This window comes from Nansenia antarctica (assembly GCF_963989245.1).
Source record: "Nansenia antarctica genome assembly, chromosome: 20".
NCBI classification, from domain to species: Eukaryota; Metazoa; Chordata; class Actinopteri; order Argentiniformes; family Microstomatidae; genus Nansenia; species Nansenia antarctica.
This window is the reverse complement of record NC_137693.1, coordinates 16490278-16512860: the sequence shown is the minus strand read 5'-3', so window position 1 is coordinate 16512860 and position 22583 is coordinate 16490278. Positions and strand designations below refer to the sequence as shown.

At 43.0% G+C, this 22583-nt stretch overlaps 1 protein-coding gene across 1 annotated transcript in view; it reads right to left on the bottom strand.

Moving 5' to 3' along the window:
* LOC308174384 (scavenger receptor cysteine-rich domain-containing group B protein) overlaps positions 1-22388 on the bottom strand; it is a gene marked incomplete at both ends in the record, with an annotated part of 24300 nt that extends 1912 nt beyond the window's left edge. The window contains 8 exons of the mRNA XM_080549463.1: positions 1-16; positions 530-601; positions 1004-1084; positions 1492-1806; positions 3201-3269; positions 3530-3832; positions 8738-8853; positions 22240-22388. The exon at positions 1-16 is cut by the window's left edge and continues 299 nt beyond it. Coding sequence (XP_080405589.1) covers positions 1-16; positions 530-601; positions 1004-1084; positions 1492-1806; positions 3201-3269; positions 3530-3832; positions 8738-8853; positions 22240-22388 — 1121 coding nt within the window. The remainder of the gene's footprint in view (positions 17-529; positions 602-1003; positions 1085-1491; positions 1807-3200; positions 3270-3529; positions 3833-8737; positions 8854-22239) is intronic.
* Between the last annotated feature and the right edge of the window lie 195 nt (positions 22389-22583).

Below are 22583 nucleotides of genomic sequence, written 5' to 3'. Positions count from 1 at the left end.
CGGATGGTAGGCCGCTCTACAACAGGGAGGGACGGAGGAAAGGAACACACCCGGAACAAAATATCAGAAAAGGTGTGGAGAAAACGCTTCATTATTAAGCTCGGGAATCGACGTCACAGCGCTGCATTGTGGGATACGGACGCCATGTTCTTTGCTCACCTAACCGTTGACTTTATTATAGCGCCTCCGAGTGTTTACGTTTTCTGTACGTCATGCTTCGAGATAGCTAACGAAAATGATAACGAAATGATATATACCAAATAACAAATAAAAAATGATATACCAAAGAATATGGCGGCAGTGGGCGGACATAGCAACCGTGACGTCACGTTCCCGAGAACAATAGTAATATTCAGGAGTACCCTCTAGAAAGCTTACAAATCAGCCTAGATGCTTCACAAATAACTTACGAGTAAATGTCCTTCTATATAGAAATAATATGAATGATAATGCTACATTCGGTGATGGATAGCATACTCTGTGCTCTATGTAGGCCTTACATAGGGTTTATTATCACGTTGGGTATTACCTCTTGTTGTCATGGCAGCTGTGGTGGTAGTCATGGGTGTCTCAGTACTGACTGCTACTGTACCATCCGTCACTAGGATAGAAGAGATAGAACACAAGAGTTACCATTGGATAGCTTCACGTTAACATGCACTTACAGCTGAGGGTTGTACGTGCTTTGGAGAGAATAAGATGAGAGGTAGGGTTATGTTGTTTCATTTATCACCACAATATTTGTGTGGCGCTGTTGAGTAACAAATTGTCAGGTCACTGATGAAGAACAGCACCCTCTGCTGGCCTTAAAGATAGCAGTGCATCCGTGAGGTTCATTTGGGGCCCTAGCACATAATAATGAGTGTCAAATGGAAAAGTATATTGGGACGGATCTCTCTAAGAACTTCATTGTAATACCTACAACCTACTGCGCTGCTAATGTTATACGGCAACTGTTTTGTTACTGCTACCACAGTACCACAGTGTTGGATCCAGTTTTTACCTGCAGTGCTGACAGTCTGGAAGAAGCCCCTGGGGTTTATGGTGTCGGTGTTCATGGGCAGCATAGTGGTGGACCCCGAGCCTTCAGAGAACACACACAGACATGGTGGACATGTTAGGTCTCTGTGACATGCTAGGATGAATATGTGTGTGTATTTGTCTGTGTGTGTGTGTGTGTGCGTGTGTCTGTCTGTCTGTCTGTCTGTCTTGAAGAATCTTCTCGTAAAAGAGAGAGAGAGAGAGAGTGTGTGTGTGTGTGTGTGTGTGTGTGTGTGTGTGTGTATGTGTGTGTGTGTGTGTGTGTGTGTGTGTATGTGAGAGTGTGTATGTGTGTGTGTGTGTGTGTGTGTGTGTGTATGTGTGACCGGCCGGTGACCTAGCCGGTGCCTATTGACTACTAGGACATAAGAATATATGTTTTAGAAAACCCCATTAGATCTGCCTGTCTGTACAGGGCTGTAAACATGTCAGTATGAAACAGCATCTTACTGGAGCAGATGACCCCAGCATCCTCATGGTGACCACAGTTGTGGATGCCCCAGCCCAGGCTGTAGCATTTGGTCAGCTGATGCTCATAGCCATTGCAGTTGACATTGTCCAATAGGATCAGGCCTGTGCCGTAGCCAAAGTAGGCGTTGGTGGTGGAGGACACGGCGTGGCCACAGCCGATCTGCTGACACACCACTCCTGCATCTCTCATCCCCCAGTCATCATCACACACCGTCCCCCAGCTCCCTCGGTAGTAGATCTCCACTCTGCCTTGGCAGTGGTCCAGTCCACCCACCAGCCGGATCGTACCATCTCCTAGGATAGGGGGGGGGGGAGAGATTCATCAATACACACACTGACTCTATCAAAGCCTTGATTGAATTGAATGACACACATTTTAGCTTTTCTAGGACCCTAACCCTAACCCTATCCCTTATGTTAAGAATTTTTCGTTTCATATGTGGACTGTATAGCATTGATAACCAATAATAAAACCACTTTAATATTCAGGGTGTACTGTATTCATGTGTGTTAAAGCGAGGTTGTTTGTCCCTCTGAGTTTGAGTACGAGCCTTTACTCAGTGTTAACAGGAGTTAAAGGGTGTTGGTTGGTATAGAGGTGGTCCTATAGTTACAGCTACATGGATGTAGTCATTTTGTGGCATGGATGAACAAAACACGCCAGAATAGACAATAGATGTTCTCATGTATCCTCCACCTACAATGCCCCTCCCTAGGTTCAGCCGCCTAAGGAATCTACGTCAGTATCTATGTAGCCCCAAACATTCCCTGTGGGATTCAGGACTTTCTTTGGAGTACCCAAGCGGATATTGACGATTTTCCGAAAGTCGGAGCCGGGGTGGGTGTCTGATGACCCACTTGGGACTGAAAGGAAAAAACAAAGGGGAGGCCGCAACAAAAGGTGACCCGGCCCTCAACGAAGCAGACCTAGAACGTTCTGAAGCATTTAGAGCCGTAATGCAACTGTACATGATGTCTACAGAAGACACGTTTTATTTTTTTACACCACAGTAGGAATGACTTTGAAGTCCTTCCGTACCGCATTGGGCCGTGTCTCCTGAAGTGTGATTGTGTGTTTTGAGAGGAAACTGAGAAATTGCTGATTTCTTCATCCTGTTTCTTAAAGCAGAAGACTACAGTTGATTAAACATACCTGTTCCTGTTGACATACGTATGTCCGTTTCATTTTTAAGTGCATTTGACGAGTTTCTTTAGTTGAGTTCCTCAACACTACCGGTATGCTTAAAAACCTAGCCAATTTCTTCTCTTTTTTTGTCCTATGTTACTTTTTTCCTCATGTTATTCCCCTAGGACTGCTTCTGTGATATACCGTGCATGGTACTCAGGTGTCCAAACTCAATGGACTGAACACTGAACCAAGTTGAAGAGGGATAATAATAATAATAATAATAATAATAATAATAATAATAATAATAATAATAATAATAATACATTAGACTTATATAGCGCTTTTCTAGACACTCAAAGACGCTTTACAAACTGAAAAGGTAGAGTAGTAAAATAAAAAGAAACAAATAAATAAATAAAAGAAAGTATAGGGGTCTAATTCATTTTTAGATGACTAAGTCTAAATCGAAGTGTGTTTGTAGGACAAATCTACTCTGGATACTTTAAGTATATCTAGATTTCGGGGTGCGGAGAAGTGGCAAAAACAAGGGATGACTTACTCAACCCTGCGTTCCTCCTGGATGGCGTGGTGGGCCCCTCGTGGCCTTGTGACTCCAACATCACCGTGTCTGCCAACACACGGGGGGGAACGACAGTTATTCTTTTTGTCACTGTGGATGTATCCCCTTATCCCCTCCCTGACCCTAAGTTTGCAGATCAAAACATTAGTCAATATTGGACAGTACTTCTCATTGATCTGCTCGCTGTGTAGCTGTGAAATTAGTATTCGAAATAAGTCAACAGTTTATTCACTATGAGGTCGTTACAGATATTACAGGTAGGGCCTTTATACCTCAGCAATCCTGAGGGTCACAGTAAAAGTTCCTACCTTTGCATGTGACCGACACGTCCTCGTAGTGGTAGCAGTTGTGGATGCCCCAGCCCAGACTCCCACACTGGCTCAGGTCCGTCTCCCCTCCCTTACAGTCCACGTTGTCCAGCAGGATGGGCCCGGCGCCCTGGCCGAACAGAGAGCTGCCCCCCACGGCCACGGCCAGGCCGCAGTCCAGCTGACGACACACCACGTTGGCGTCCACCATGTCCCAGTTGTCGTCACACACGGTGCCCCAGGAGTCGTTGTGGAGCACCTCCACGCGACCCTCACACCTGTTACGCCCGTTCACCAGACGCACTGCACCATGGGATATCCCAACACACATGATCAGACACTTCATTAAGGGTTAGGGTTAACCCTCTCCCATTCCAGCCTCATGAACGTGGCTGTACTGTGATGCCATTCTGCTATCAAGCTACCCGACCACAACATCCTGTTTGCTTTTTTCCCCACTTTCAGTGAGATGACAATTTGTTCAAATTCCTTCAGCTTCTTCCTGACTGTTTTTGCTAACAACTGCACAAGATCTCTTTATGAGAGTGACAGCATCAAAAGTGCTGAAAAAATAAAGTGTGAAACACACTCACTCTCTCCACATGGTTAATTGTACTGCTTGCATACCAACTGTGATTCCTTTTCTGGGAGAGATACTTGGTAAAATGTATTGTTGCAGAGTTTTTTTTTTTATTTCTCTGAAAAAAATCAACGGCACGCAGGCACATAAAAGACCTACTGTCTGTCGGACATTATGGTAGTGTGCGTTACCGTCTGGAAAAAATAATGAAATGGGGGAACAGATTAGCATGGCTCTGATATAATGATAGTTAATAGCGACAAGAATCCTTTTAGAATAGGGCCTAATCCCCTCCAACTTAAGGAACTAAATAAGACTAAATAAGCCACATGACTCCGTGGACTGGAGCTAGATGGAGAGGAGAGCACAGAGCAAATAAGTAATTGAGGGGGATTAGGTAAATGGAGAACGAGGGGAAGTGACCTTGTTTCTGTTTGCCCCCGGGTGCTGATGTGCCATCTCTCCCCTCGCCTCCTCTCTCCCTGCCTCTTCACAACTTCACATTTTACTTTGTTCATGTATTGGATGTGGACATGTTTGGTTGAACATGGGTGTTTCAGGAGGTGTGGGGGATGTGGTGAGAGCTGGCGGGGGTCCAGCACATGCCTACCTTGTGAAGAATGTGTCTTCATAGAGGACGCCGTGCTATTGGCTGGAAAAAAGGGAGAGGGAGAGAGAGAGAGACTTTGGTCAAATTATTTGTTGAAAGGAGGTTCTTGGCCCTCCGTAGTTACTGTACTCTATATCTACTATATCTATTTTCCTGTAATCCTAGACCCAGCTTGAAACGCAACAGGAAGCCTATTTAGCCCATGTAGCCTACCTGCTACAGTCCCACCAGAAATATGTACGTAAGGTTTGCACATTCCTGCATGGACTTGGGATGTTTTGTTTTGAGAGGGGAAACCAATTTAACAAACTTATCTATACATATTAGTTGTTTTTTTTAAATGCCAAGGCCTTTTCTTTATTTACATTTTCTGACCCCTATTAAAACCTATTCTCTAGTTTTTTGTTTAATATCAACCATATCATAACCAGTATAACCAACACTAACAAACAAAACTTATCAAAAGGATGTGGCGTCGACTGAGTAGCACAACCTCTGTGTGATCCCCTCAGCATGGCAGTATCCGGTTGTTAAGTCGTGACGTGTTTCCGGGTCCAAAGTTGGCTGAGGCGCTGTCTTCGAAATGCCGCAATAATAATAATAATTAATTATATTTATATAGCGCTTTTCCGAGGCTCAAATACCCTGACAATATGGGGAAAACGGGAAAGCGCTGTGTCCCTTGTTGTATGAATAGATCTGAGTCTAAAGAACGATTGAACTGTCCTTCTACCGCTGTAGTACACTGGTACTCTGGTGCAGGGAATTTCTGGTTTGGACCCGGAAATTGCAAAACGTCACATTTGACGTCAGACTTAACAACCGGATAGTCTGTAGTAGTCTGTCCTGACATCTGAACGTTCTGGTGGAGCATGTTGCTCTATGAGCACACACTTACTTCCGGTTCAAGCCGAAAATCCCCAGATCTTTCATACAGGTAATTTGAGCGCGCTCAGTGGTGTAACATATAGCCTAGGCTTACAGTTTCTTGCACGTTTTCTTGTCCCATGAACTAGTTTAGAGTCTAGTTTAACTAGTTTGAGTCTTTACGTTGGCTATCTCTAAGTAAGCTAAGTAAGGGCTAGTCTCTTGCCATTTGTACCAGATCATTCAGGACATCTTGAAATAATGCTTCCAGCATTTCAGAAATTCGAGAAGGGAAAAGAAAATAGAGAGTGTCTTCTACAGACATACACTTCTACTGACAAACCACAAGTTCCACAGGCTAAATAAATATCTATAGCCAGTGCAGTCCAACGGACGTCTGGGGAAGATTTAAGGCAAGTAACCACATAATAATAATAATAATAATAATAATAATAATAATAATAATAATAATAATAATAATAATAATAATAATAGTAATAGCCCATAGGACGTGAAGACTGGCTTCCAGACACTATGCCGGTGTGAACACGGTTAGTCTTTTTCCCGGTCATTTCCGAGTTTTGATATTGCGAAATAATCTGAAGTATAATGTGTAGGCTGTGTGTTTTTAATGAATTTTCGGTGCTAGGTAATACGTGTTTGCATTTATGGATTGTAAAATTAGGTGTTATTTTGCTAATATGCGTTTGCATCAAGTTAGCTTCACGTAATGTACAGAGTCTCTACTTATACGAATTTATCCAGTTGAACGTTAGGCCGCCATAAGCGCTGTTCAGCTTGATCATTGAAATAAAATCACATCCATAACAGAGCTGCCAAGTCTCACGCAATCGCCGTGAGACTCACGCATTTCAACCAGTTCTCACGCTCTCACACCGCATCTCTATTTCTCACGGCGAAAAAAACTATTTGTTTTACGGGACTTTTATTTTTGAAATTCCTTGAAAGAAAGCTACCGGACATGAGTTTCGTGGCATCTTTCTGCACGCGCGTTAACTTGAGTCTGCAATCGAAGCGGCAGGCGAGCGCTGATGGAAGAACCTGTGTTCACGCGAGCTGCAAGAACGTAGCAAGCAGTGTTGCCAGATTGGGCTACTTTTGGTACTGGACGGGTGGATTCGGCAGCTTTTAGACCGGTTGGGCTGGACATTGTCAATTCCATCTGGCAACCGTGGTAGCAAAATATGTGCATACATTACAACATCGTATCTGGTAGCCTACTGGACTGGGTTGCACCAATTTGGCGTAAGTCATTACTAAATGCAGGCATTTAGTAGTTACTAAACCCCTAGTTGTTACTAGCTAGTTTCAAACTAGTTGTTTACTAATTTCAGTTGCACCACGCCAATCTTTTGCCAATTAGCTAGTAAATACTCCGTTTTGGTAACTGTTTTTTGTTTCTCTACTGTAACATAACCAGGTACATGGTACATTAATAAGAATAATTACAATTTACAATACAAATACAACAATTGGGGGTCCCTCAAAAAAAATTGGGGAGCGCTGCGCGCGCACAAGATCAACCACCAGGCCCTCATTCTGACCCAGGAAAAACCCTGGTATGTACTGTATAACATGATAGCCATCTATGAGCAATGCACTATATGTATAAGATGATGACCAAGGGTCTTTCTGCTTCTGACCAAGGGGCTGAGTCCTGTTGATGGGGCCCAATGTTCTTTTAGAGTCTGTAGGCTGTTTATTAAGATTTCATATTTTGTCTTGTTTTATAAAATGTTCATTATTTTCATTTGTTGTGCTGGTTTATTATGAACAACATGTAAAATTGCAGGAAACTAGCACAAATAATTGGGTGGGAGAGAGGGGCCGCCGCTGCCAAAACGTGCACAGTTTTGGGTCGCTCCACCGCCAAATCTCACTCCAAACTTTTGGTGAAACTTGGCAGCCCTGTCCATAAAATCAAATATGCAAAGTGTTGACCCAGAAGTGACGTCGCTCCTGCGTACTCTATCAAGCCTAGATACTGGTGTTGGGTTTCGCGACCTCACAAAAGACAAACAGCGAAGGGGCTTTTCTTAACATCACACCCAAAATAGCCCAATTCACAGGCTTCTCCATTGAATGTTTTGGTCATTGAAAACCAGGCATTCACGTAAACAGTTGTGTTGGGTATCAGCAATATATTGGTATTGGAATGCTTGTTGTTGTATGTTTTGTATCTATAAGTGACACAGGACTGTAACCAGCTGGGAGCAGGAACGTCATGAAAGTAAAGATCATAAGGACATATACTCACTGGATACGAGGGCTCGTCTTGTCATGTTGATATCTCCTGAAATTAGAAGATACAAATCGTTATAAACGAACAAAAAAATAGTAATCTCTCAAATGTATAATTACAAAACATCCGCTGTGTGAGGTTTGTAAATATTCTATTGATAGGGAGGTGATCCATAATGTCCAAACTAGTAGAATCGATAAGGACTCACTCCCTGTCTCTGTTCAAAAGAACTGCAGGGCAGTTTTCACAGCAGGACTGGTAAACACAGTGGAGACGTACTGTAGTTTGGACACAAAGGCACTTATCTACAGGGCGTTCTGTCCCAGCCAGGTACACCAGGTGCTTAAGCTCTATAAAGACACGTGTTCTAGTGCCTTCATCTCAACCCTCTCATGTGTCACAGTCCCTCTCCTCAGAGGTCTCGTCTAGGGAACCAGAGAGATAACAGCCTCTGTGAGGGACCCTGTGGTAGTGGGACCCACCAAATTCACCGCATCAATTCATCCAACCACTTTGAGTTGGTTCAATCTGAGCTATGAGTTAGCTACTTTACCTTTACCTCTCCATCTGGGACGTTATATTAAAAAACACACATCATGGTCTGTGATCCTTGAGAGTTACGAAGGCACTGGGTGTTGACAAGTTGATTCAGTAACGAGGATGCAGTGAGAGCGATAGAGTGTTTTTCATCCATTAAACACAAATAGAAAACCAAAAAAAATACTATTTTGTCGACAGACGGACAGCTAGGAGGGGGAGCTCCTTGTGCTGTTGGAGTGTTGGGTAGTGTCTACCACAACCCACCCACCCAGCCCAAAGTCCCTTCTACCCCACCTCACCTACCACCTACCCCCCCCCCCCCCCTCCTCAAGGCCCCCCGCCGCTCACCGAGCCGCAGCAGCATACTGACAGTCACCAGGAGACACACCAGGAGCCAGGCGGCAGGCTTCCAGCCCCTGCGCATGCTCTCTGCTGCACGCATGGCGGTCTGTCTGAGGATCCTCCTGGATGGGTTGAAACACAAACATACACGTTCACACTCACACTTACACTCACACTCAGCGTACCGTGGTCTCTCTCTCTCTCACTACGGTCTCCCTCACCCCTTGTTCTTCTTGTCTCTCTCTCCTCTGTCTCTCCGTTGTTCAAATGGTCCCTCAACCTCCAAAGACTGGTGCTCTCCTCTGTTCTAACTAGTCTAGTTGCAACCGATAATGCCACTTTTACTCCCTATTCAGAGTACCCTCAACATGGTATTGGATTGTTTTCTCTAATGGACAGATTCCCTTGAAAAAAAATACAACAATGGCAACTGCAAAGCCCCTGCAGACAAATGACTGTAGTGACAGTCAGTATTGATGATATTATGAGGCCTCGGGGAAGGGAAGCTTGTAGTTAGAGAATCAATCGTTTTCTAAAGACCATTTGATTTGCACTGTGTTGAAACTGGTGTGTGTGTGCCACTGATGGTGATGGCGAGGTGTGGGGAAGTCGTGCTGTTTAGTGTGTTAGGCTCAGACCCATCGATTGGCTCAGGCCCAACTCCCAGAGTGCACCAGGACCAGCTGAAGCGTGAAGCCGGCCCATATCCCCAGGCCTGGCCTTGTCCGCCCACTGCCACCCCAGTGCACCCTGGCCGCTAAAACGCTGGGCACAGAGAGAGCGTTCTGCCCTGTGGTGAGTGTGCTGGCACAAAATGGCTGCCGTGCCTCACCCTGGTGGCAGTGGAGGCGAGCCACCCTAACAGAACAGGTGACATTCTCTCTACTTTCATACAGAGATGAGTTAGGACAATGATATGTTCTTTAGTGGGTTTCAGCCTTGAATTAGATGCTCAGATTCAAAGCCAGTCAGATAAGCACGTTTTGGTGCTTTGGAGGTAATGTAAAAGGACTTCTCTGCCCCCATTGGAAATGAGAGGAAAACTAGGCACAAATATAACTGAAAAATAGATTAACGTGCAACACTGAATAAAAAGGCAGACTAGGGGACTGTATGTCCCATTATAGAATATCTACGTTCTGTTGAGTTTCAGCATGTTAGTCATCCTGTACTGATAGGTAAGGGGGATGGCTGTGTTATGAGATTAAATGCTGTGTCATACTGGATGGACTGAACACAGCCAGACATTCTGGTTTCTCATAAAAGTAAGATGGATGGTTCACTGGCTTGACATTGCTTGCTCGTGCTCTTGCCAACTATATTCAAGACTTTGGTTCAAATATACTCATGAAATAATAATACAGGACTAAAGGCCGAATTAAGCTTCTGCGTCGAATTTACGCGAGTAGCCTACGTAAGGGGTCTCGCACTTCTGCGTAGGTCGCTCTGCAATTACACCGTCACATCGCTAGGTGGCAGTGTGTTTTCTATGCCCCTGTGCTGTGCCTCTTCCGGTTAGCTATCATTCTGACAATGCCGACGGTCGGTGTACTCATAGCGGCATAATAGCGATCAAAAAACGTATTTTTGTTATGCTTGTTGTAAAGAAAAGTTCTATAATGCATTGAAATGACAGTAAACTAAGATAATAAGATGGTTATCATACATTTTCAAATCTTTATTAATAAGTAATTACAGAAAAAGTAAATGACATTTCTGTCATGACTTCCGCATTTACGAGAGAGTCGGAATGTGACGCTACCAAGCGGAACAATCACAGTTCTTATAGATAACTTAACATTAAATATGTCTGTCATAAATATAATTTAAACCAAACGAACAGCCATGGGGCTCCCTGTAACTAATAATTTATTTCTAAATAGACAGGATTGTACATCTCGTAAATGTGAATCGCGCTCCTTATAGGAAGGCTGTGCCTGATGCTTCCATAGGGCGCTCTACTCAAAGCGGCATAATAGCGTTTTTTTTATTTGTATGCTTGTTGTAAATAAAAGTTCTATGATGCATTGAAATGACATTACACTAAGATAATACGATGGTTATCATAATTTTTCAAATCTTTATTAATAAGTAATTACAGAAAAAGTAAATGACATTTCTGTCATGGCTTCCGCATTTTGGCTGACGAGAGAGTCGGAATCTTGTCGGAATCATGTGCTACCAAGCGGACCAATCACAGAGCTTACGGTTGCGTAGAAACTGACGCGTAGTTACATTTTTGGAGAGGAGCGCGTTAATCTACGCCGTAGGCTACGCAAGGCTACGCCGTCGATTTTACGCAGGAGCGTAAACTGGGCTTAACTGAGACGTTTTGTAAAGAATTGTAAAGCTGCCTTGGGTTTTATGAAAGGCGCTATATAAATCCACGTTATTATTATTATTATTATTTGTCATGAAATCTCAACATGCTTTTATTTAACTATTGAATTCAGAAAACGTTTTGCCTATAGGCCTAATTTGTACGATAAAGAGGTAGGTCTAAACGTCTGAATGTTTTTAAGTAAATTATAACTGAGAAAATGCTTGTTTTGCTCCTGTGTCTGCCTGACTACGTTTTAAGGGCTCTGCACACAGCGTGCGATTTCTGTTGCGTGTCAACGTTCCATTTTGAAGTTTGAATGGAAGTCTATGAGAACATCGCATTTACCCACACACGGCCCCGATTTTAATCGCACGGCGAACATTCGATTCCATTCATTTTGAATGGGACAAAGCACACGGCGTGCGAGTTTTGTCGCACTGTCAAATGAATGGAATCGAATGTTCGCGTGCGATTAAAATCGGGGCCGTGTGTGGGTAAATGCGATGTTCTCATAGACTTCCATTCAAACTTCAAAATGGAACGTTGACGCGCAACAGAAATCGCACGCTGTGTGCAGAGCCCTTTAAGGGCCCTTTAAGGGCTCTGCACACAGCGTGCGATTTCTGTTGCGCGTCAACGTTCCATTTTGAAGTTTGAATGGAAGTCTATGAGAACATCGCATTTACCCACACACGGCCCCGATTTTAATCGCACGGCGAACATTCGATTCCATTCATTTGACAGTGCGACAAAACTCGCACGCCGTGTGCTTTGTCCCATTCAAAATGAATGGAATCGAATGTTCGCCGTGCGATTAAAATCGGGGCCGTGTGTGGGTAAATGCGATGTTCTCATAGACTTCCATTCAAACTTCAAAATGGAACGTTGACGCACAACAGAAATCGCACGCTGTGTGCAGAGCCCTTTAGAGTTGTTTGTCTTTGTTCAACCAGAAGCCCCCCTGACCTTACCCTGGAATGTGTATCAGTGTGGGGATGATGAGGGGAGAATTTGATATTGGCCCCTGGAGATAGTGGACATTCCGAGCCCAAGGGGCACAAAAAGACATTTCTGCTGTCTGTGGTCCCCGTCGTCAGGCCTAAACGCTGCTTCCTGCAATCTGTCACTGGAACTCTCCAAAACGCTTAGGCACCCGATGACACCACAGGGGCGCCTCTCGTCTCCTGGGAGAATAGGGGTGGGTGGAGGGGGGCAAGCGGGTAAGAGAGGGGCCAAGTTCAAATTCACCTGCCCCCGTGAATAAGTGTACAGGTTCAGTCTATGAGTTATAGTGTCAATATGTCTATAGCTGTCCAGTGGATAAGGCACTGCAGGGCAGGGGGGGGAGGTGTCCTCTAACACTCTCAACCCCAACCAGCAGAAAAACAAACAACACTGGTCTAGGATTTATCACTGCGTATCTGTCCTGTTTTGTTGAATGTATGGAAGTATATTGCATTGGTTTTATAGGTGGAAATGAGAGGCACAGAGGCCATGAGAGAGGTCATTGTCTGTCCAATTAGGAGCTGAGCTATGCAACACCATGGTTATCCCATTTGCACACCGCTCTATCAAACTGCTTGAAACTGCTGGGACAAATGGTTCAGTTATGAGGGATGAAAAATAATCTAGTCCCCAATGTTGTGTTTTTCAATACTCCATTCATAGCGGGATGTAGCGCAGATCCGTCGGGGAATAATGTCGCCTTTTGTGTCGCCTGCGCTTCCCCTCCCTCATGTATTCCCTGTGCTGAGAAATAGCTGAAAGATCTCGGCCCCACAAAAATACATCTGAGATAACCCCAGAGAATAACACTCTTTCACACTCTAATGGAAGGAATTTAGAGCCCTTTTTCTTTCAGATTCATTGCATCTGTCAGCAAGTCTATCTGACCCTTATCAAGTTGCATGGGTAACATCATCCCCCTTTTTACAGATTTAATTTGTTCCCTTTAAAATCTTAAGATATGACAGAAGAGGCATATCTTAAATCACTAGTGTAAAAATGCTTCCTAGTAAGGGCAGGAGTTGTTATTGTTGTGGTTATATGGTCATTTTTAGATTAAAACATTGGAGAATGGTTCAGATTATTACTGTTCATGTCCAAGGCACATTTGACTTAATTAGTATGAATACACTTACACAACAAACAGCTGTGCCATTTATTAAAATGTCATTCAACTAACAGTAACATCCTAATAACTGGCTTGAAATAAATCCAAATTTTCGGTTGGTAAGAGAATATAAATGATAGCAAAAACAAGTATGTTTCTTAAGATAACATACCTGGAGTTAAAAGGTGCTCTCTTCCACCACGGGGAAAAACAGAAAATAGATTTCCCCCCAACCAAACTGTCCTTGGATTTCAAATAGCAGGTAGCTCACAGAACAGTTGTCCAACTGTCGCAGAAAAACTTGTGTAGAAATAGAGAGAGAAAAAAACACTGATCCGGCTCTACATGTACCAAGTCTTTCATCTCCTTAAACTCCTGTGACTATGTACCCAGCTTCACTGACAAGACTCACGTAAAACAATAAAGACAACAACATGGTATGTTAATCTCCTAACGCCCTGTGCCTGCCTATGGGTAAAGAAGAAGAAGATGAAAAAAAGACAAGGTTGAAAGCCAACCCTTCACAGGTACCTGAGCATCTCCAGTTTCAGGTAGTGCTCAGGAAGGTGCGGTCCTGCTCATCTAAAGGAGTGTACAGACGCAGGGGGAGGATGTGTGGGGGAGAGAGGGCAGTGGCTGTGGCCCTGTGAGTGTGTGTGTGTGTGCGTGTGCGTGTGTGTGTGTGTGTGCGTGTGTGTGTAAGTGTCACTCCCACCCGCAGTCACTGTAACTGTGTGATCATGAAACTGAAACTAATGTATGCTAATGCTACATTTAAATTACACAATTCAGAATTTGTGTTTTACAGGCATAATAGGATTCTGTGAAACGGCAAAAACAGGCATAATGCTGAAACACAACAATAATTTATCTCAAGTAGACCGACCTTACTAAAATCGCTAATTGGAAAAGGGGGGAGACAATTATCATATTACAAACAGACCTGTCACCAGTACTGTGGCTGTGAATGTATATGGGTTCTTTGTTTATTACCATCAGAGGAAATATACATATTTTTTAATAACTAAAAACACACCTGATGTGAGGTCAATACTGTACATGACCTTTGAGTCACACACACGCACACACACACACACACACACACACACACACTCACACACACACACACACACACACACACACACACACACACACACACACACAGACATTCAAGCCTAAACATGGGGCCTCCAATTGCAGAAACCCACGGGCCCCCCTCTGAATGGTACAGCAGGCGAATAACGATTGCCTTGAAAATTCTAATCCTTTCTGAGCTGCAGAGAAACGTGCTGGCTGCTCATGTCCATTGTTCGGGTTTTCAAGGAGCAATTCAGGCCTCCCTCCTATGGTGTCACCCGAATCATCGGATGAGTCAAAATACAGGGATTCTGTTTCACACGACTAATCCTCTAAACCTCCAGGATTGTTGATCTCTGTTATAATAACCTCCTCAAGCTCCAGTTCCAGACGCGCTAACCCAGATATTACCGCACACACTCTTTTTGTAACTTGTTGTCTTTTGTAGAGAAAATAAAATAGAAAGCAACAATCTAATCTAAGTTGCCATATTGTTTAGCTTCTTTTGGAGGCATTCTGCTCTGTGAACACCCTTCTTCTCCCGGCCTGTCCCTCACCCCATCATTCTGTAAGGGGGAGGGTGGGGTGGCCGTGTCACTAGCTTTCCCAGCGTGCCCCTGTGCCTCTCTACAGGAGTGGAGAGAACTCAGGAACACGGCACCAGCGGCCGGTGCCTCTCTCTCTCTCTCCCAACCTGTTTTTCATAAGTCGCTCTCTGCCAGAAAGTAGGTTATGTAAAAAAGAGGGAAGGGAAGAAAAAAATGTAACAAACAAAAGACACCAGGAATCAGAAACGTGCTTGATTGTGTTGCTACCACTGAACTCTGGAAGATGATACAACGTCCTGGATAGGAAGGCACACAGAGTGATACTCACGACATTCCTACTCTGTACTGTTTAATTTTGTTACTACTTGTACTGTTAAATTCTGTCCTGTCTTATTTGTCTCCCACAACGTGTCACTTGTCCATTATCCAATGTCTTGTAACCACTTTTTATTATCTTGACTTACCTTGCCTTATTTCCTTATTTGTCTGTGTGCTGCAATGTCAAGGAAAGTCATTTTACTCTCTTACACTTGTGTAATGTGACGTAACAATACAACTTGAGCTACTCTACTACTCTACTGCCACATGACAACATCTGGAGAAAGGAGACCGTGAGCTTGAACATTTTCCTGTATTTATAGAATCAATCAGAAAGGGGTTCCTATTATTATTATTATTATTATTCAATATTGGCCTCTGTATGTGTTAACAGGTGAAACTGAACCAACACCGGAGCTCTGTGACCTCACCTATTACACAACTCTCTTATGGTGCCAACACAACCAGGAAGCAACACTGTAAACCGAACACTATACCATGAATTAACCAATTCTATCCGTTACCACAACCCTGCCCATCTCAGGCCTTTTGTGTCCGTAGGAAAGGTGTGCTTACCTTACATCTTCAGTGGCATTTAACCCAGTGTTCTCCTCCTCTCTTCTAACCAGTGTTCTCTGCCCAACACCTCCCAGTGGCCCCGAGGACGAGAGCCTAAGTGGTGAGAGTGGTGGAGGGGACATCCCTCTCCCTGTTTAAATGGCTGTGACAGCACAGCATGTGTCGGAGGGTTCACATGTCGCTGGACGCATTCACAGAGACATCTCTCGGATTTCCAGCTGGCGCTGAGACAGGAGTCTCACACAATGATGGTGAGATGGTCACTGATGATTAGATGTTAGATCTCATCATCTGCACCTCGATCTATGAGACAGAATGAGCAGAATTCTCATGTACAAAACCCACTGCATCATCTTCTCAGTTTTCAGAAGAAGAGCTATCTGTGAACACCTGGGTTTGATATGTAGGCACTGATGTCATGACTTGTATAAATAAACCAAAAATAAAATAAATGCTACAGTATCTTTCTTTTTTATTAGGAGAGACTGGGGACAGATGCTCATGCAAGGAGAACATCTGTGCATGTACTGAGTGAGTTTCATAACTCTAGCTTGTTTTAGGAGTAAAAGTAGACTACATTTGTCTCCCCCGGTCTCCCTACTTTTGAAAGCTTCAAAAGAGAGTAGAGGAATTGTATCAGACTTAGAAAAGAATGGTCCCTCTAGAATGGAAGCTTTTTTTCTGTGAGCACACCTTAGGCATACCCTCTACAGTACTGTTAGAGTATTGGACAGGCTACACAAACGTACTGTATTATGTCATATAGAACCAAGATTATGATCTTCTAGTCCTAGGAGACGTAACCTTTACATAACTCTGACACTGCCACTGTAAAAGCCTTACGTAACCATGTAAAGAAGATCACTCTATGTTATGTCATGGTGTCACCTAAATGGACTCAAAGCACCTTTGTTCCAAAACCTTATGCACGGCCTTGAACATGAACCAAGACACAAATGCTAATGTTTGACCTGTCACCGTTGTCCAATAGATCATCTCCAAATGGGTCATGGTGGTAGAGTACAGTATTCTGTATCCTCAGTGGTGGCAGAACATTTGTTCTCAATTCTCATGCTTGCGGAAAGTAAACAATGGCAAATATGTAATATAATATCTAGAATTGTCTATCTATTGGTATTATTGTATACAGTGGGGTGCAAAATCTGGGCAACCCTAGTCAAAATTCCTTTTGCAATTAATATCTAAGTGAAAAGTAGCATACCTAACCTCTAAATCAGGGGTCGGCAATAGGCGGCCCGCGGGCCATTGCTGGCCCATCACCAATAATATTTGGCCCAGCAGAATATTTGGAGAATCCACTTTTTTTTTTTTTTTTTTTTTACAATATCCGACCGACAGTCCCACATATAGCGCCTATAATGTCCGAATAGAGAATCTACCTCCACCTGAATAATGCTTATTGTACTTTTATCCATGTTGAGAGTGAATGACACAGGGACAGACAATCAGGCAGCGGGGTGCACCGAAGCGCACTGACGCTGAACCCCTCATAGTGAATCATAAGTAGGTGGACAACGTGTAGTGCTGAAATAGCCGTGTGTGGTTTGAAAAAAATAACACCAGCTCAGTAAATAATTCAAACGTAATGTTTACGTATATGTGACTGCAACACACATATGAACAGTAACAAAGCAAATTCAGTTTAATATTCTGAAAAACATTGACAACAAAATCGGTGAAAAAAAGAAAAGAAAGAAAAGTAATCCGCTTATGCGAGGGGTGGTGGTGCATAGGCCTATGCTCCTGAAACGACAGAGCAAACACGCTATTAGGGATAATAATTACAATGAGCCATTCATTCAAAATATACAAAATACAATTAGGTTATTAAATACAATAACGACAGGCTTGGTACTCACTTAATGTGAAAAGTGGCATCTCCCATCGGTCAGTATTTGCTTGATATCTGGTTATATGGACGTCACTTTAATCCGCAGGCAGTTCTCAAGTTTTTTTTTGCATCAATCGATTCCTCTCGTGCGTCTTTATCACATTCATTGAGGAAAAGGACGACTCGCATGTATAGAAAGGGAACATTGTGAGCACGGAAGATGTGAGTCTCACAACGGCTTTGCGTTGATGAAACCAGGTAGGATGAACATTATAGTTCGCTGTCCATTCCTCTTTAAATGCCCTGTTTTCACCGTCAACTTTCCTCTTTACACCTTTGGAGAGTGACATGATGTTTCTCTTGCTAGTTAGCAGGTTAAATGTTTAGCTAACTTCACCCGGCACGCAAACAACCAATCCAATAATAATGTGACCTTGTCTGGGAGGAGGGGGGAATCATTCAGAATGAAAGTATGTTAAATAATTATTAGAATAAGCTAGGCTGCGCTACATCGTCAGTCCACACATTTATTATTCAAAACTATGGAAAAGGGTGAAACTACGTTTCAACGTTGTTGAGAATCACAACACAAACTTGCTAGTCAAGCCAAAATACTGCAACGTAATGGATTGGACTGCTACCTAGTTAACTACAACAATACTTTACATTGTTACCTAGTTAACTACAACACTACTTTACATTGTTACCTAGTTAACTACAACACTACTTTACATTGTTACCTAGTTAACTACAACACTACTTTACATTGTTACCTAGTTAACTAGAACACTACTTTACATTGTTACCTAGTTAACTAGAACACTACTTTACATTGTTACCTAGTTAACTACAACACTACTTTACATTGTTACCTAGTTAACTACAACACTACTTTACATTGTTACCTAGTTAACTACAACACTACTTTACATTGTTACCTAGTTAACTAGAACACGACTTTACATTGTTACCTAGTTAACTACAACACTACTTTACATTGTTACCTAGTTAACTACAACACTACTTTACATTGTTAGCAGGCTCACAAAACAAGCTGTGTTAGTTGACTAGCGATGTGTACATTTTTCGAAAGAAAAGTCAAAGCATTAGAATGTGTCACATTTTTTAACAATCAATTACTTATGAATGAATTAATGGAATGAATGAATGGTCTTTATTGTCATTGCTACAGTACAGGTACCAAACAACGAAATTTAGGAGGGGTGGCTCCCCTGGTGTTAGGAAAAAAAAAAAAAAAAAAAAAAAAAAGTTCGGGCCCGCCATCTAGTGGCTCAAAATGTTTTTGGCCCGAGGCCAAACCTAATTGCCGACCCCTGCTCTAAATGGTACAAAGTTAAACATGACACATTTCATCACATATTAAAGCAAGATTATTTTTTATTTTTAACTTTTTAGTTTCAAAATAATAAAACAAGGAAAAGGCCTTGTGCAAAAGTTTGGGAACCCTGTCAGCTATTACTTTGAGCTCCTCCTCGAGCAACTATAACAGCTTGCAAACGCTTCCTGTAGCCAGCTAAGAGTCTTTCGGTTCTTGTTTTGGGACTTTTTCCCCATCCTTCCTTGCAGAACACCTCTAGCTCAGAAATATTATTCGAGTCATTGTCTTGCTGGAATACCCAACCTCTCTTCAACTTACATTTCTGGCCTGACCTTCGAACATTAGCCTCTAGAATGTCTTGTTCTCTACAAATGCTTCACCCCTTTTTCTCCAAACATACTGTACGTTCTTTGGTTGTGGCCAAAAAGTTACATTTTGGTTTCGTCAGTCCAAAGCACATTGTTCCAATAGGCTTCAGGTTTCTCAAGGTTTTCTTTTGCATACTTCAGACACTTAATTTTGTGTTGAGGTCGTAGGAAAGTCTTCTTTCTGGCAACCCTGCCATGTAGGTCTTGTTTAAGGTACGCTGTGTTGTTGTCCTGTGAACAACTAGACCGGTGTCTGCTACTCTTTTGCAGTGATGTGTGGGTTCTTCTGAGCATTTCTCACCAGATCTTGGGCCATTCTATCTGACATGTTCTCGGTCTACCTGATCTTGCCTTGACCTCAATTGTTCCATTTATTTAAACATTTCTGATGATGTTTCTGACAGTGGAAATGGGTAGTTTGAAACATTGTGAGAGTTTTTTGTAGCCTTCTCCTTGGTGGAAGTGAGCTACCTTGATTCTGACATCCTTGGACAACTGTTAGAGGAACCCATGGTTTTTAACACCAGACACAACAGCCATCGCAGTCGGATACTTTAGAAGGCTTAGAGTTACTTCAGAATATATAGTTCAACCCTGGAATTATATTCACCTGACTCATTGAAGCCCTAACGAGTAAATCACCTTGGTCTGGGCCTTAGTAATCATCTTCTCAAAAGGTAACAAAGAATAATCCAAAAGGGTTCCCAAACTTTTGCACAGGGGCCTTTTTTTTAATATATCATTTTAAAAACTCTGAAAAATGAAAATAAAAAGAAACCTTGGTTTAAAATGTGCAGAAAGGTGTCTTGTTTAACTTTTTTTGCATTTAGTGTTCAGGTTTGCTTTCAATCACTTGAAGATGAATTGTAACAGACATTTAAACCAGGGGTGTCCACATTTTTGCAACCCGCTGTATCTATTGGTCTAATATACAATTGATTGAAATTATTTTGGTGAACTTTAACCGACTAACCAAATATCCGTTTTGTGTGACATTATACAGGAGAAGAAGAACAGAATCAGGATCACGTCGCAGTGTAGTTCAGAGGTATGAAGGACTGTGTTTGTAACCTGGATACTGTTTTTCAGCATGGTGGTGTTTTTCTGTTCTCTGGAGACATTTGTTACATAGCTTGTTTGTCTTCTTAGTCTTCAGATCTATATTGTGAGGGGAAAGTGTCTACAGGATCACTTGCAAAGATTTAAGCAATGTCTGATTAGCTGCCTGAAACAGCTCAGTGGTGTTATTGTAAAATCATGTGAAAAGAGCCAAAGGAAAACAAAAATGTTTAAAAAAAACAAAAGTCATTAAGAAGTTCTAAACTGAAGGGTCATTTCAAATATTACGACGTATTTCACATCGATACTTCCTCATCCGAAATCCTATTCTATCATATCCTTTATCCAAGCAAATAGCTGGAGGGCAACAACATGTACAAAGCACACAATGGGAAGAAGAAAGAGGCCGACTCAAGTGTCTAAGAGGAGGATCAGAGGAATGCACGGGGCCTCTGGTCATTTTGGTTACCATGAATAACAGTGTCATATAATAATTATTATTATTATTATAAGAGTGTCTTTTAGGGGCGATGAATAGAGGTGTTTCTGTATACAAATTACAGAGTGCGCCACTGTGACATCAGTCTATTCTGTGGAGGTCTAAACGTTTTGCTATTGCTTTGCAAGACAATTTACAGAGCAAGAAATCAAGCAATTCAAAAAGGTTCACTCAATAAGATGCAGTAAGATGTACAGTACAGTCTCTGTCTGTTTCTCTCTCTCTCTCTGTCTGTCTGTCTGTCTCTCTCTGTCTCTGTCTCTCTCTCTCTCTCCCTCTCTCTCTCTGTCTCTCTCTCTCTCTCTCTCTCTCTCTCTCTCTCTCTCTCTCTCTCTCTCTCTCTCTCTCTCTCTCTCTCTCTCTCTCTCTCTCTCTCTCTCTCTCTCTCTCTCTCTCTCTCTCTCTCTCTCTCTCTCTCTCTCTCTCTCTCTCTCTCTCTCTCTCTCTCTCTCTCTCTCTCTCTCTCTCTCTCTCTCTCTCTCTCTCTCTCTCTCTCTCTCTCTCTCTCTCTCTCTCTCTCTCTCTCTCTCTCTCTCTCTCTCTCTCTCTCTCTCTCTCTCTCTCTCTGTTGTTTCTGGCCAGCAGCCTGCCACACGTGAACAGGAGAGAGGGAACGGCCCAAGGACACCCTGATAACAGACAGACACACACACACACACACACACACACACACACACACACACACACACACACAAAGACTCATATTAACAGACACACTGACACTTGGCAACCATCAGAAAAAGTAACATGTTGGATCCCTTGCTGTTTCCTTTTTGGTTCTAATTAGTTTTGAGCAACAACCTACAGTATTATGTATTATAATTAATGCTGTAGGCTGATTCACCACAACTCCTCATTAACCTAAACTCCCTCCAGTGGTTGGGCAGTGTACACACAGCTCTCTGGAGAGTTTGGCAACATGTTTGAACGAAAAGACATGTAGCATACCTCAAGCGATTTAAGCCTGTCACAGCTAAATAATGACATCTTAGGAAGCATTTTATTTTTTCTTCATTTGTCGGCCAAGATGTCCTCACGTGAAATCTTTCATCTGGACAGTCCATCACACAACCTTTCTCACGCTCCTCACTCATCAAGATGTCATGGGTTAGTTAGGGTTTGTCCCTGGACAAAGAAAACAAGACATCATCATCTTCAACAACAACAAGAAAACAATGTAAAGAATGCTTTACAGAGGAGGGGAGGGGGGGGGGGGTAGAGAGAGAGAGAGAGAGGGGGGGGGAGAACCTCACAATGCTGCCTCTTTTCACTGTCTGTGGAGATATCTGATACTGCTGCGGGTCAAATTGGAGGATTGCGCTGGCAGCTAGGAATCAAAACAGCAGTTAGCAGCAGGTTCAGTGTGAGGAGAATGTGCTGATACAAATAAGACACAACAAGTATGGCCTGTGTCACAACAGTGTAAGCCACACAGGAGGGACAGTGACAGGACGGACAGGTTAGCAGGGCACATCCTCTGGCATGGACCATGGTCTCTGTCGTGGTCTCTGGCATGGTCTCTGTCATGGTCTCTGGCATGGACCATGGTCTCTGGCATGGTCTCTGGCATGGTCTCTGGCATGGACCATGGTCTCTGGTATGGTCTCTGGCATGGTCTCTGTCATGGTCTCTGGCATGGACCATGGTCTCTGGCATGGTCTCTGGCATGGTCTCTGTCATGGTCTCTGGCATGGACCATGGTCTCTGTCATGGTCTCTGGCGTGGTCTCTGGCATGGTCTCTGTCATGGTCTCTGTCATGGTCTCTGGCATGGACCA